Raw genomic sequence first — 17,031 nt, 5'->3', positions numbered from 1 at the left:
GGAGCTTGTTTGGGAGTGCGCAGCATGGCGGATGGAGCACGTTTGGGAGTGCGCAGCATGGGAGATGGAGCACGATGGGGGGTGCGCAGCATAGGGGATGGAGCACGATGGGGAGTGCGCTGCATGGGGGATGGAGCACGATGGGGAGTGCGCTGCATGGGGGATGGAGCACGATGGGAAGTGCACACCTCCCCCCAACACACACACACGCGCGCGCACTGCACAACACACCACACACACACACTGGGAACAACAAACAACTGCCCTACACAGACACCCACACACACAGACAACGCTGCACACACACAACACCCAACACACAAACACCGCGGCACACACAAATATACGCACATCCCGCACAACACACACATTGCACAAATCATACCTCCTCCAAAACACACCACACACACACAAACCGCGCAACACACACAACGCTACAGACACACAGTGCTCCACAAACAACGCAACACACATACAACACCGCTCTCACCCCCCGTCACACCCAGACAACACCCAGAACATGTACAGCGCCCTACACAAACACTTGGTAACTACACACAACAACATCTATATATATGTAACAAAAATCATACATGAACTACACAATACGTAAATTCTAGAATACCCGATGCGTAGAATCGGGCCACCTTCTAGTATATATATAATTGCCTTATTCTGTCTGTCTGTCTATCTGTCTGTTTGTCTTGCTCCAAAATTGTGTTCTTACGGTGACAACCGTCTGATTGGCCGCTGGCTCGGCCTGGCCCCGCCCCCCCACGGATTGGTCGCTCGCCTCGACTTGGCCCCGCCCCCCCGCACGGATTGGCCGCTCGCCCCGGCCCTACGCACGCATCGCCAGACATAACCTTGCGCTGCTGGGATTGCGACGGAACCGGTGAACGCTGGTAACTATTATACACATCGGGTAACTAAGGTCCCTTAGTTACCCGATGTGTATCATAGTTACCAGTGTACACCGACTCCGTCACGATCCTAGCAGCGCCACTCATACCCTTGCGATGCTGGGATCGTGACGGAGCCGGTGAACGCTGGTAACCATTATACACATCGGGTAACTAAGGTCCCTTAGTTACCCGATGTGTATCATAGTTACCAGCGTACACCGGCTCCCGGTACATATGTGCAGGGAGCCGGCATTATACTCCTCTCCCCCCAGGACTAATCCTCCTATTACAGTCCTCCTATTATACTCCTCTCTGAGTATAATAGAACTATTATAGCATGGGGGATGGAGCACGATGGGGAGTGCGCAGCATGGGGGATGGAGCACGATGGGGTGCGCAGCATGGGGGATGTAGCACGATGGGGGGTGCGCAGCATGGGGGATGTAGCACGATGGGGAGTATGCAGCATGGGGGATGGAGCACGATGGGGGATGCGCAGCATGGGGGATGGAGCACGATGGGGGTGCGCAGCATGGGGGATGTAGCACGATGGGGAGTGCGCAGCATGGGGGATGGAGCACGATGGGGAGTGTGCAGCATGGGGGATGGAGCACGATGGGGGGTGCGCAGCATAGGGGATGTGTAATACTTATATATGTTCTGAGGATTTCGATAGCGTAGGGCAATGACAATCAGAGACGAGTTCTTGGTACAAGATATTTTATAATATGTAACCACGGTAGATACACAACGGAAAACACAGCGGTACAAATACACAAATACCTTCCCGAAAACGGAGCGAAGGGAATTCCCGGGGCCACGCACCGGACTCCCCCAGGGAGACCACCAGAGCGAACCCCTATACAGGGACTGTCCGGCAATCACCCCGGAAGGCCTAAATGCGCAGCAGCCGGGACACAAGGGGCAAGCGGTAAAAGTCCAGGAGTGTCCGTACGGGATGATTGTCCAGAGTGGTTACGAACCAGAGAGAACCGGGCAGAGTGCTGACCGAAGATGGCAGAAGGAATCCGGGCACAGCTTTGAGAAACCGGGTAAGGTCCAGAGTCGGTCGGTCGGTAGTCTTTAGGAGGATCCAAAGGTAATCAGGATTAGCAGCAGCAAAGCAGGAGCACACAGCAAGCAGTATACTCAGGCACTGGACTAGGCTTAGAGGCGGCCTTTTAAGCAGCTGGACAGGAAGTAGGGCAACAGAACAGTAAACTCCATGTTAACCGAGGGCAAGCTCATTCAAAAGAGAACTGGAAAACCTGGAAACCTGACAGGATGGAGCACGATGGGAGGTACGCAGCATGGGGGATGGAGCACAATGGGGAGTGCGCAGCATGGAGGATGGAGCACGATGGGGAGTGCGCAGCATGGAGGATGGAGCACGATGGGGAGTGCACAGCATGGGGGATGGAGCATGATGGGGAGTGCGCAGCATGGGGGATGGAGCACGATGGGGGGTGCGCAGCATGGGGGATGGCGCACGATGGGGGGTGAGCAGCATAGGGGATGGAGTACGATGGGGGGTGTGCAGCATGGGGGATGGAGCACGATTGGGAGTGCGCAGCATGGGGGATGGAGCACGATGGGGAGTGCGCAACATGGGGATGGAGCACGATTGGGGTGCGCAGCATGGGGGATGGAGCACGATGGGGGGTGCGCAGCATGGGGGATGGAGCACGATGGGGATTGCGCAGCATGGGGGATGGAGCACGATGGGGGGTGCGCAGCATGGGGGATGGAGCACGATGGGGGGTGCGCAGCATGGGGGATGGAGCATGATGGGGGGTGCACACCTCCCCCCAAAACACTCACACACCGCCACACACGCACTGCACAACACACTACACACACACTGGAACCACAAACACCGCCCTACACAGACACCCAACACACAAACAGCGCGGCACACACAAATATACGCACATGCCGCACAACACACACATTGCACAAAACATACCTCCCACCAAAACACACACACACACCCCACACCAACCACGCAACACACACACACAGCGCTCCACAAACAACGCAACACACACAACGCAACACACAAACAACACCGCTCTCACCCCCCGCCACATCCAGACAACACCCAGAACATGTACAGCACCCTACACAAACACTTGGTAACTACACACAACAACATCTATATATATATAACAAAAATCATACATTAACTACACAATACGTAAATTCTAGAATACCCGATGCGTAGAATCGGGCCACCTTCTAGTCATTCATATTTGCACATCAAAATTCCCTTCCTATATAACATCATTCACTAAAATCAGTGTCTAAAAGAAGTACGTATTACCTCTGTTTTTCACATGCAAATTAGGGCCGTGACTAGTTGATGGGAAGTTAGTTATACCAGACTAGTTGACCCTCTTTCCATGTTATCACATCCTTGTGGCCATGATAACATGATTTCCACAAGCCAGCATCACCGCAACTCTTGGGAATATTTCACATGTGCGAGGCTCATTTTGCACCCCGGCTTCAGAGAGGTGCATTGCGCATGATCAGAAGTGCAGAAGCTATTTTTCCAATCATGCGCAGTGCTTCAAGTAAAATGGAAATCTGTACTCTCAGTCTGTGTCTGGGTGTGGAGGTGTGTAGATCTCCAGAGGTGCAACTCTTGTTAAAGAGCTGTAAACTATCCTAAGCGGGTGGACCCAACTAGCATATGGACTGGTTATTTTGTTATCCTATCATTGTTTTCTACCTGGTAAAGGCTGTCTGTATTTATCAGAGCAGTTTATGAAGATGTAATAAACCAGCCGACATTTAAATAGAAACGGTTCCTGTCTCAACCTCAACGAGCTGCCAAGAGAGTCGCATTATTAAACAATGGTATGGCTATTTCTGCCAATTGTCCCAGGAGCCACTTTTCCATGTGAGAACACCAGGCCGCATGTTGCTCGTGCTACTGTGACACTATGCATGGCCTAAATATAGTACCATGGTCTTGACTTGTCTCCCTTCGAACACATCTGGGAAGTCATTGGTTGGTGCTTGCAAAGGGAGCTGCCAGCAGGGGATCGTGATATTCTGCTTGTCCAAGTGCATTCAGTGCGGCAGAACATTTCTCAGACAACCATTAATAACTGCACTGATAGCAGCCAAGGTGTGTCAGTGCGGGGATTCCTGCCTGTGGAGCTCATACTCTACATTGAATAAACCGAGATGTTTTGAATATGTTGTTTCCTTTTTTCATCATTTGCACATCAATAACATGTCTATCCATCCTGTGATTTACATAATTCCACAACTTGTCCTTCTTAATGCTATAAAATCAATGCTGAGTCATTTGAGTCAATTTATATCTAAAAAAAAAAAAAAAAAAAAAAGATATGAACAACATTTATGACCCTTGAGAAGCAGTTCAACACATGAGGCGCGTGTCTTCGCCCTTTTCTACTACTAATAAATCATGGGCATGCATTGTATTTTTTTTGTCTATACTAAAATATATTACCAGTGTCATTTATCATATATGTGTATATTCATATAGAACAAAAAATACTCAACTCACCTAAATGGTTTCCTCCATCCTCCACCACCGCAATGACCCGTCTTCCGATTTTGGCTACAGCTTCTGCCATTCTCTTAGCATTCAGTCTCAACTGTTCATCCAGCGCTTACCTAAAATTATTAACTGATGGTTATTTATGGTATTGAGAAAAATGTTATAAAAAAATAAATTAAATTGTGTGCAAGACATGTAAATAGGGACCCTATATAAATGATGCCATTAAGAGTGGTTTCTCACATTGATTTGAACAGAATCAGATGATGCAAATACATGTAAAACAAAACTCAACTGATTCCTGAATTTTGCATGATTCGTCAACAATTTAATGTGTTACGAGGGGAAGATGTGTTTGGGTGTAGGACGCTTGGGCATGTTCAATTGCAACATGCCCACTCCTTTTTACTTAAGTGAGAAAACGTCCTGTTCAAAGTCTCTGCTAAGTGTGCGAGATAATGGAAGAACATAACTGTAGGCCGAAAAAAACAACCTCTTAGGCTGCTTTCACACCTCCGGTTTCTGCAATGCGGCACAATACGGCACTTTGCAGGAAAATCGCAACCGTTTTTTTTTGCTGCCGGTTGCGTTTTTTCTGCATAGACTTTGATTAGTGCCACATTGTGCCGCATGGGCTCGCGTTCGGTCTGGTTTTTGCCGCATGCGGCAGATTTAGCCGATGCGGCGGCCGGATGGATTGTTGCCTGGCACGTTTTTTCGTGCGGCAACAAAAACCGCATTGCGCCGCATTCGGCCGATGCGGCGCATTTTTCAATGCATGCCTAAGGCGGCCGGATGCGGCGCGATGCGGCAAAAAATGCATCCGGCCGCCGCATGCGGTTTTTGCCACTGCGCATGCTCAGTAGCAAGCCGCAAGCGGCAAAAACCGGACGGGCCGCATGGGAAAAACGTATGCAAAGGATGCGGTGTTTTCACCGCATCCGTTGCATAGCTTGCACAGCCGGATTGAGCCGCAGAGCTCAAGCCGGATGTGTGAAAGCCTAACCAAAAATGAGTTGTGTCTGTAAGTTTTAGAATTACAAGTTGTATTCACACTTAACCTCATATATTAATCTGCTTAGATCATCTGCCTTTTTACCCTTCTGCTCACAGACCATACAGCTTGATGAATGTGATAGGCTCACTTTGATTATTGCCTCCATTTCTGCATAGTATCCTGATAAAGGTGTCCCTAAGCCTAACTTCATTCACATTAATTAAGTATGGCATAGGAAATTAATATATATGTTGCACAACTGTGTATATAGGGATAATTGTTATGCTACATACTCAACACTATATTTCATGGTATTCATAACAGGTATTTTTTTGCATAAGCCCCCCATCTTCACCAGACACCACAGATGACTCAATGAATACATCACTTGGCAAACAACGTGTCATGATCCAGGCCGGCTTTTCCGTGCTGCTGGTTACAGCCAGCTCTGGCCTGGTCATGTCAGGGGTTAACTACCTTGCCTCGTTCTGGATCTCAGGACGCTATATATTGCCTCTTTACCTATGGCTCAGTGCCAGTGATATTTCTGCCTTGCAGCTTTTATACTGGTTCTGGTGAGTGTTCCCGATCTGTCCTGCCTCCCTGCTACTGTGTCCTGACCTGTACCCTCACCTGTTCATCTGCCTGTCCCGGTCCCTGACTTCCCTTTCCTGTCCGTTATTTGTGTTTCCCTCTACATACCTGATCTCACGGCTTCTGACTCTGTTCTGTTTTCTAACTTGATTTTGATCCTCCCTTTTCAGTGACTTCACTTTCCTGGCAAGACCCTGACTGTTTGACTACTCTATTGCCCCTCTGGTGGTTCGCCTGTTAACTGCCTACTGAAGTTACTCTGCTGTATTTCAGCTGCCTTTCTGTTACAGTAGATTAGGAGAGAAAAGGCGCAATAGGGTCTTACCCGATATACTGGGTGAAAAGGTATAAAGAAATGATGCACTCACCTGATCGGGTTGTGCCAGTCACAACCCCTTTAGTGGCATGAGCGAGTGCCTAAGTGGTCCAGCAGCAGCCCTGTTGTACAAGCGAGACATCAACTTCGGAACTGGAGGAAAACAGGTTTAACACCGCGCTTGAAGACCACGGACATCAGTGTTGAACATACAATTCTTTTATTTCATTTCATTCCTACGCGTTTCGGAGACCACAACTGCCTCCTTCTTCAGGGAAAAGAATTCTTTTCCCTGAAGAAGGAGGCAGTTGTGGTCTCCGAAACGCGTAGGAATGAAATGAAATAAAAGAATTGTGTGTTCAACACTGATGTCCGTGGTCTTCAAGCGCGGTGTTAAACCTGTTTTCCTCCAGTTCCGAAGTTTCTGTTACAGTGTGACTTTGTCTCACCTTCACTACTCTGCTGCCACCTAGTGGGGAATACGTTGTACTACATCTTACTAGCCCTTTCTACAGTGTGACATTTTTCTCCTAGAATATGGTAAATGCCACTGAAAACTATGGATGTCTAGATGAAAGCAATGTGTAGCTGTCATAATGGAAGTATGAACTGAATTTAAGGATCCCTGTACAGTTAATGACCATTGATCGATAAACATTTACCGTTCTAAGGTTGTTTAATAGCCAATTTATACAGGAGGATCGGAGTAAATGATGTGCCCTGACCAACCTGTAGGACGATGCACCGCCGAGAATTATTATTTTCTTCGCTACACACTGTAATGGCCAGAGCACTACAGAAGTGGTGGATGTGAAGGAGCTGGGGTGATGGCAATTACTTAAGTGACAGTGACTGAACCAAGCCAAAGCCCCACCCCTATGATTAAAACAAAAGGTATGTACTGCACTCTCCTAAGCATATCAAGTATTTTTTTGTTTTTTTACAAAACCATGTTAGTGATGTATATTACATGATTTAAAACACATTGGGTGTGGTTTAATATCACAAAATGAAATGACAGGTTCCCTTTAAATAAATCTGCTGTGTTTTGGATACTTGCTGGTATTTAGTGATAAAATCATGTGAGTATTTCATGCGCTTTTGATGTGCTTCCAATACAAAAACACAATAAAAATGCATGTGCACTTTTTAGCTGTGGATTTTCTGCATCTCATTTAAGTCTATTGGGAAAATCTACAAATAAAATCCCAATTTATAGGAAGAGAAATTGGCATGTGGCAGCTTTCAAAAATCTCAAATCAAGTCAGTTCATGCAGCATAAAAAGAAAGCACGTCAGCCATGAGATTTCTATACATCCCATACACTTTATTAGAACTGTAGTAAAATTAATTTTTTAAGCATGAAAATACACATCGGGAAAAAAAGCACCAAATACTCACGAGAACTTGGCTCTCAAGCTGTAATACAGGCTGTGCAATGGAGATCAGTTCAGCTTATGATATAATGTCCTTAAGATAAAACATATCAAGTGACGTTCCTGTCAAATTCTCAAAATTGTTCAATGGAACTATTGTAGAATACCAGGGCTGTTATTTCCCTCTGTCCTTCTAACTAAAGCTTTCAAGGTGCTCTGTACACTATAGATCTTCAAGACAAGAAACAATAACTACTGCACATTACTGGGATTGTCAGGAGAACAACGCGCTCTTCAATCACATCACTCAGTGCTCTGCACCTCAGACCTCCTGCTCTGAACTATCATGGACGCGCTCTTCAATCACATCACTCAGTGCTCTGCACCTCAGACCTCCTGCTCTGAACTATCATGCCCGCGCTCTTCAATCACATCACTCAGTGCTCTGCACCTCAGACCTCCTGCTCTGAACTATCATGCCCGCGCTCTTCAATCACATCACTCAGTGCTCTGCACCTCACACCTTCTGCTCTGAACTATCATGCCCGCGCTCTTCAATCACATCACTCAGTGCTCTGCACCTCAGACTTCCTGCTCTGAACTATCATGCCCGCGCTCTTCAATCACATCACTCAGTGCTCCGCACCTCAGACTTCCTGCTCTGAACTATCATGGACGCGCTCTTCAATCACATCACTCAGTGCTCTGCACCTCAGACCTCCTGCTCTGAACTATCATGCCCGCGCTCTTCAATCACATCACTCAGTGCTCCGCACCTCAGACTTCCTGCTCTGAACTATCATGCCCGCGCTCTTCAATCACATCACTCAGTGCTCCGCACCTCAGACTTCCTGCTCTGAACTATCATGGACGCGCTCTTCAATCACATCACTCAGTGCTCTGCACCTCAGACCTCCTGCTCTGAACTATCATGCCCGCGCTCTTCAATCACATCACTCAGTGCTCCGCACCTCAGACTTCCTGCTCTGAACTATCATGCCCGCGCTCTTCAATCACATCACTCAGTGCTCCGCACCTCAGACTTCCTGCTCTGAACTATCATGGACGCGCTCTTCAATCACATCACTCAGTGCTCTGCACCTCAGACCTCCTGCTCTGAACTATCATGCCCGCGCTCTTCAATCACATCACTCAGTGCTCCGCACCTCAGACTTCCTGCTCTGAACTATCATGGACGCGCTCTTCAATCACATCACTCAGTGCTCTGCACCTCAGACCTCCTGCTCTGAACTATCATGCCCGCGCTCTTCAATCACATCACTCAGTGCTCTGCACCTCAGACCTCCTGCTCTGAACTATCATGCCCGCGCTCTTCAATCACATCACTCAGTGCTCCGCACCTCAGACTTCCTGCTCTGAACTATCATGGACGCGCTCTTCAATCACATCACTCAGTGCTCTGCACCTCAGACCTCCTGCTCTGAACTATCATGCCCGCGCTCTTCAATCACATCACTCAGTGCTCTGCACCTCAGACTTCCTGCTCTGAACTATCATGGACGCGCTCTTCAATCACATCACTCAGTGCTCTGCACCTCAGACCTCCTGCTCTGAACTATCATGCACGCGCTCTTCAATCACATCACTCAGTGCTCTGCACCTCAGACCTCCTGCTCTGAACTATCATGCCCGCGCTCTTCAATCACATCACTCGGTGCTCTGCACCTCAGACTTCCTGCTCTGAACTATCATGCCCGCGCTCTTCAATCACATCACTCGGTGCTCTGCACCTCAGACCTCCTGCTCTGAACTATCATGCCCGCGCTCTTCAATCACATCACTCAGTGCTCTGCACCTCAGACCTCCTGCTCTGAACTATCATGCCCACGCTCTTCAATCACATCACTCAGTGCTCTGCACCTCAGACCTCCTGCTCTGAACTATCATGCCCGCGCTCTTCAATCACATCACTCAGTGCTCTGCACCTCAGACCTCCTGCTCTGAACTATCATGCACGCGCTCTTCATTCACATCACTCAGTGCTCTGCACCTCAGACTTCCTGCTCTGAACTATCATGCACGCGCTCTTCAATCACATCACTCAGTGCTCTGCACCTCAGACCTTCTGCTCTGAACTATCATGCCCACGCTTGGTTTATTTTTCATGACTGAGAAATGCAGCATTTTTAAAACCTGCCAAATGTCAATTATATCAGCGTTATTTCACCCACAGAAAGCAATGAGTGCAAAAAAATACTGCAAAATATGTAACCATGCATTTTTGGGGCATAAACTAACTTTATTAAACATGTACTGTAGACAAATAACCTATATACAGCATACACAAAAAATGCAACACATTCACACCCCCAAAAAAAATCAGCAAAACCTGCTTCGTGTTAGCAGTAGTAATGAGCGGACTCGCAGATACCAGGAATCAGCGGGTCCAACCAGGTCAAGAAAGAAACCCAGCTAGGGCCCGGAATTGATCCCGGATATTTGGCCAGATGCCGCTCTCCATATAAAAGTCTATGGGGACCAGAATCCAAAGCTTTAAAATGGTGGTAGAAGGGATAGGGGGATTGGAGAAGGCGAGTTATACTTATCGAGTCTCCACGCGCGTCTAACACTACTTCCGGGGCCACACATTATCATTCATACATATTCACCGATTCCCCCGCCCACTGGCAGTTCCACCGTCTCTTACTAGTTGCAGTCACACGCACCCCCACCCTTTGTGACTGCATGTCTGACTGCAACCAGTAGAGGCAATTTGTTTGCATCTCTATTGCAGTAAAAATAAATAAATAAAAAATTGGCATTTGGTTCTCCCATATAATGTTACCCAGCACAGATAAAGCATACGGCTACAGGCTGCAGCCCCCAGTCGTGCTTATCTGTGTATGAAAAGAAGAGGAACATGCGTTTTTTTAATTATTTAAATAAACAATTTTTTTAAATAAACGGCGTGCAGTCCCCTTCAATTTTAATACCCTGCCATGATTAAGCTGAAAGCTGGGAATTGGTATTCTCAGGCTGGTGCGGGAGCAGTCGGGGTAATAAGGGGTTAATGACAGCTCACAGCTGCCACTAAGCCCTAGATTAGCATTGAGAGGCATCTAAAAGACCCCCCATTACTAATTTGTAAGTGAAAAGAAATAAACACAAACATCCCGAAAACCCTTTATTTGAAGCCACCCCCATCTTTTACCCCTTTATTAACCCCCAAAACACCCAGGTTCAACATAATCCACACAAGGTCCCACAACGATTCCAGCTCTGCTACATCTGAAGTGAAAACGCATGGCCACAGAACATGACCAGCCGCTGTGAGCTTTAGGCAGAGAATAACTGTGCTATAGGGATGAACGATGATGTCACTCAAGTTATTTGCAGTCACAGCTGGATTTTTCCACAGTCCTCCACCTGTGATCGCAGGTTACCTGACCTCTGGTGACCTCATTGAACTGAATGACCTCAGGTTCAATGAGGTCACCTGAGGTCAAGTTACCTGCGATCGCAGGTGGAGGACTGTGGAAAAATCCAACTGTGACTGCAAATAACCTGAGTGATATCACCGCTCTTTGCGCGGGACCGCACACATTTTTTTTTTAATTATTTATTTAAATGATTTTTAAAAAACATGCATTTGGTTCCTCTTATTTTGATACATAACCAAGATAAGCACAAGGCTGGGGGGGCTGCAGCCTGTACCCATATACTTTATCTTTGCTGGGTATCACAACATGGGTGGACCCTAAGCAAATGTTTTAAATTTTTCTTACATCAATCTAGACTCTGACACAGCGCCTCTGATTGGTTGCAATCAGACATGCAGTCACACAAATCCTGGGACTGTCAGTGGGCGGGGGAAGCCGTGAATATGCATGAAAAATAATGAGCGACCCCGGGAGTAGAGTGAGCGGCCTGGAAGCAGAGTTACAGCCACGCGGAGACCGGTAAGTATAAAGCACTTGCTTTATTGTTATTTTCTTTGATTTTTCTTTGATTTTTTTTTCTATTACCTGGGTGGCTGGACTCAGATTGTTACAGGGAATTCCCTGAGAACTCCGGGCCCGGGGTTGGTGCTGGGGTTCGTTTGAACCCACACGGATCCAGACTATTACAGTCCGGGTCCATCCATCATTAGTCAGCAGCTTTTTTTTCTGCCTGCAGAAAAAAAATGTTAAAAAAGCACTTGGACACTCCTTGCAGATGACGCCTTTTAATCTCACTGCCTACACTTCTTGTAAATGATGCCCTTTTTGCCTCTCTGCCTACAATCCCTGCAGACATTGACTTTGTTGGGATTTGGACCCATGACACCAGTGTTGCAAAGCTACAGTGCTATCCACTGTACTGCTCTCCATTTTACTATATTAACATTAAATACCTAGTAAAAAAGTGGTACAACGATGTTGTACAAAAGATATGGTGCCCTGCAGCTGCACAATGATACAACTTTGCACCTTCAACTTAGCTTTACCTACAATAGCTGTTAAACCAGTAACACGTGAATCTGATTGAATCTTCTTTATTAAAGGGTGAGTCACCACAAGATACTTGCATAATAATTAATCCTTTAATAATGTGATGCTTCTTCGATGGGTACGCCCAGACCTATCACTACAAAATATATTGCTGGGATATGTCTATAGGCTGCATAGTAGATTTCTGCAAAGTACTAGGCACTTTTTTCCTCCAAGAAAGATATAAAAATCATTTGGAAATTTTCTTGTAAATGACTAATTAAAAGTGGACATTCCCTTATTATCACTTTTTTAGGATGTATATATTTGCAGTCACTGAAGCTTGCACCTATTCACATTTGCCGGGGTAGGAACTGCCTCCATATTTAGCTGAGCACTCTTCCAATCAGCCTAAGGCATTCAGAGGTCAGATTTTTTTACAGACGTGTCATATCCATATTTTCCAAGGACAGCATTTGTACTTAAGGGAAAGTTCATATGTCCGTTGTTTTTTTTTGCAGACTAGGTGGTCCACACCAAAATACTGAGACATATCCAATTTTCATCCTAGTCACTGCTCAAACTCCCCAATGCATGTCTAAGCATCCATGAAAAAAGCCAGAAAGCAATCGGATGAATCTGTGAGCTGTACAATTTTCATGAATCTTTGATAGAAGAACCTTAACCTCTTCATGACATATGAACTACAGCCTTTGATGCGGGCTTGCACATTGAGCCCGCATTTTATTCAGCCATCATGTGCCTCTAACAGCCGTAGTTGTATCGACTAAGCAGTTAAATCCTGCTGTCAATCTCTGACAGTGGGATTTAACACACGTCGGCAGGGGACTGTTTCATTCCCAGCTCCCATCGGCGCTCCCATGACATGATTGGGGATCAGAGATGGCATGCCATGACATCCAAGAGACAGCTGATGACCCCAACGTATGTCATTACGATCCTCCTGTGAACACCGGCTGATGCCCTGCCCTCTATAGCAGATGCAATTGGATGGTCACAGCTTCAAATCACCGAAGGGGACTAGTAAATTCAATTGAAAGTGCAAAAAAATAAAGTTTAAAAATATGGAAAAAAAAACACCCACAAAAGGTTCAAATAACCAATCTTTTGCTCCTTTAAGAATAAAACTTCAAACAAAAAATACACATATTTGGTATTGCTGCATTCAGAAATGTCTTAATACAAATTAATTGAGCAAGGTTAAACCCATTTAGTTGGAATGTGGCTGGGTGTATGCATATCCCATACTTGCAGTCACATGATAGCTCGCGTGCTACGTCATACACATGCACCGGCATTGAGGTCCTGCGCAGGCGCACTTTGATATGCCCTGAGTAGGGCAGATCAAAGTATTATAATGCGCCTGTGTAGGACCTCAATGTCGGCGCGTGTGCATAACGTAGGACGCATCATGCACCCTGGCTTCAGAAGAAGGAGGACAAAGATGGCCGAAAGAGGAGGCGCCGCACCCAGAGAACGGAGACACCCATCTGCACCACACGGACCGTTTAGCTAGGTATTATAAAGTCATTTTTACATTCTATACAGCGGCCTGGGCTCTTTTATACAGCATGCCATATATAAGAGCCCACTGGTGGTGGCCGCAGCTTATAGCCACCAAATCTATTGAGAGGTTCCCTTTAAATTTTTAACCCCCCCAACCCCTGGAGAGACAAGTCTGATAAAAGAAGGTTGCCATCAACAGAGTAAGCCTGGCCACCGCGTTTGCTCAGTATAGCAGTGGATACCGCAGGAAATACTGTAACACTTGCCTCTCCTGGGAAACAGAGACACTCTACCACCACTATACACTGAGGAAGGTCCGTTACGGACCGAAACATTTGTGCTTGATAGTGTCTTGTAACAAAAATCACCGTTCTTTCACATCAAGTCCTGAGTGCCAAGTTTTCTGTTATATTGCAATTATCAGTCATATTTGGAGATGTTTTTCCTAAAAGACGAATGGCCACTCCCCATACCACGTTGTCTGCATCAGATGATTTCTGAGTACCTCTCTTTTTGGGATCCATTTCTAGTTGACATTGAAGTAAATGCACTTTCTGAATGCAGTTTTTTAAAAACTGCGAACAAAGCAATAACCTAAGATACAGAGGGAAAATCACCACAATGCAACTGGCATTTATTGTGATTCCAAATGGCGTAACACCGTATCATTAGAGCAATATCGACTCATGTCACTAGTCTGTCTTCTTGTTGTATTAATGTCACGAAGGTTTGTTCGCTTTGCAAAGACCATTAACACCGCTTGTGCACCGCTCTGCGGGGCCTGTATTAGACAAAGGGAATGAATGCCGACTCAACAGAATGTGATCACAGACCAACAGCGGCACAGTCACTACCTCAATAGAACGAGCCTCTACGGGAGGCCAGAGGGGGATGAATGCCTGCGTAATAGCAGTAGGGAAACACAGATCATCCATTTACTAATGGGTAGATTGATGTGATGCGGCACAGCACTAAATGTGGAAAGCATATTAGCGTCTGTAGCTATTTATACTTTTCTTTCTAGTTTACCCCTAATCACCACCCTTCCGCCTTGATATTATATTTTTTATTTTTGCAGTGACTCAGTGAGGCTTATTATTCATTACATTGGGGTTGTATTTTTTTATTAAAAATAAAAACAAAATTCAATTCTTCATGTTTTTTCCCCAATTCATTGAACACCTAAACTATATTGTGAAACCTCTCCAAAAAACAAAACAAAACACTTCCTTGGGAAGGCTATCCCGCTAGCCAGACATCATTTCCCATGATAGATTTTCAGTTCCAGCTCCTTTTATTATGTGTGCTGGCCATCTTCTAGAGAACAGTAGTCAATGCAGAGGCTTTACAAACTCTTCATAAAGGCAGAATATGGCAGAAACTGCGCAGCACTGGATCACACCTTGCTGGCTTCCCTTGTCTTGTAGATTGCGGTTATGGTGGATTCAATAGCCTAAGCCCACCAGAAAGCACGTACTGCCCAATCCTCATGAGCGCCCTACATCACATAATGACAAATGTTCTTGTATTAAGCTTTTAATGATCTATCCACTAAATGGGCACATCATGACTTCTAGCTCATAGGTAACGGATGCATTGTGCACATCATCTTCTGCTCCCCGCTTAGCTTCAGACATTCATGAGGAAAATTCGAGGCTTGGGACTCGGCTTCACCTTCAGTATGATGGTGACCGCCTATTTTGACGAATACAATAGTGTAATCTACCATGCTATTGTATGTAAGAAAAAAGAAAAAGAACGTGGTATACATTATTTAATTGGGCTCCAAAGAATGGAAGAGCAAACTCTGCTAACAGTGTTTAATACATTTTTTGAACTATATTGATATATACAAGACAAAAGCTAAACAAGAACTCTTCTAGTCTTTGTAATAGAGCCCTGTAGACACATATTGTATGTATGGTGCGTGGACACAGAGGGGAGGGCGCCTGTGTAGTACGTGTATCCGGACCCTCTCCTCCATCAGGTTCCACCTCAACAAACACACATATAAATACAGGCTTAAAGCATGCACATGCCAATACAATATACACGAAAGAGACCATTATAAAGTACATAGCACAAACATGTATACAAGTATATAGAAAATGTGCACATACACAGAACACATGCATATACAAAATGGCATATGTGATTCCCTTATTCAGACATCCTGAAGAATTTTTTTGTTTTCCCTTTCCACATTCATAATTGTAACAGCCATAACTTTTTCTTTATAGATAATGCTCACTATATGACGTCTTATTTTTGTGCATCAATTATATACACTGCACACTATGTTTTTTTTTGCAAGTGAAAAATATTTATTTACCCGTACACTTGCACCTTAAATTGCTGATTAGGCTATGTGCGCACGTTGCGTAAATACATGCAGTTACGCTGCGCTTTGTAGCGCAGCATAACTGCATGCGTCCTGCGTCCCCTGCACAGTCTATGGAGATTGTGCAGGGGCCGTGCACATGTGGCGTCTTAGGCTACTTACACACATCCGGTTTTTGCTCTGCGGCACAATACGGCGCTCTGCAGAAAAACCGCAACCGTTTTTTTTTCCGCCGGTTGCATTTTTTTTTTGCATAGACTTACATTAGTGCCGTATTGTGCCGCATGGGCTTGCGTTCGGTCCGGTTTTTGCCGCATGCGGCAGATTTAGCCGATGCCGCGGCCGGATGGAACGTTGCCTGCAACGTTTTTTGCTGCAACAAAAAAAAACGCATTGCACCGCATCCGGCCGCTGCGGCGCATTTTTCAATGCATGCCTATGGACGCCGGATGCGGCGCAATGCGGAAAAAAAACGCATCCGGCCGCCGCATGCGGTTTCTTCCACTGCGCATGCTCAGTAGCATGCCGCAACCGGAAAAAACCGGACTGGCCGCATGTAAAAACTTATGCAAAGGATGCAGTGTTTTCACCGCATCCGTTGCATAGGTTTCACAGCCGGATTGAGCCGCACGGCTCAAACCGGATGTGTGAAAGTAGCCTTAGAGCGCAGCGCTTCGGCTGCTGCCCAAAGCGCTGCGTTCTAAGAAGTGACATGTCACTTCTTCCGTGCGCTTTGCCGGCAGCTCCTGCTCGGTCTATGGCAGGAGCTGCAGGCAGAGCGCATGGAATCAGCCTTTTTTTTTTTTCCTCTACGGACATTTTCTGCAGCGATTTGAAGCGCACGTGTGCTCTTCAGATCGCTGCAGAAATTTCTGCAGGGCTAGTACGCAACGTGCGCACATAGCCTTAGAGTGCACGCCTTTTTTGCTTTGTTTTTTTTGTGCATGACAAGGTTGCCAGACATGAATATAAGTATTACATTTGTGTTGATTCTTTAAGTTGATTTA

At 46.1% G+C, this 17,031-nt stretch overlaps 1 protein-coding gene across 1 annotated transcript in view; it reads right to left on the bottom strand.

Moving 5' to 3' along the window:
- Window positions 1-17,031, bottom strand: part of LRRC20 (leucine rich repeat containing 20) — a 706,926-nt gene that overhangs the window by 654,057 nt on the left and 35,838 nt on the right. The window contains exon 2 of the mRNA XM_075348927.1: window positions 4,450-4,559. Coding sequence (XP_075205042.1) covers window positions 4,450-4,519 — 70 coding nt within the window. The 5' untranslated portion in view covers window positions 4,520-4,559. The remainder of the gene's footprint in view (window positions 1-4,449; window positions 4,560-17,031) is intronic.

The sequence above is a fragment of the Anomaloglossus baeobatrachus genome, chromosome 5 (assembly GCF_048569485.1).
Source record: "Anomaloglossus baeobatrachus isolate aAnoBae1 chromosome 5, aAnoBae1.hap1, whole genome shotgun sequence".
In the NCBI taxonomy this organism is placed as follows: Eukaryota; Metazoa; Chordata; class Amphibia; order Anura; family Aromobatidae; genus Anomaloglossus; species Anomaloglossus baeobatrachus.
The sequence above is the reverse complement of the archived record's forward strand: the minus strand, read 5'-3'. Positions and strand labels throughout refer to the sequence as shown.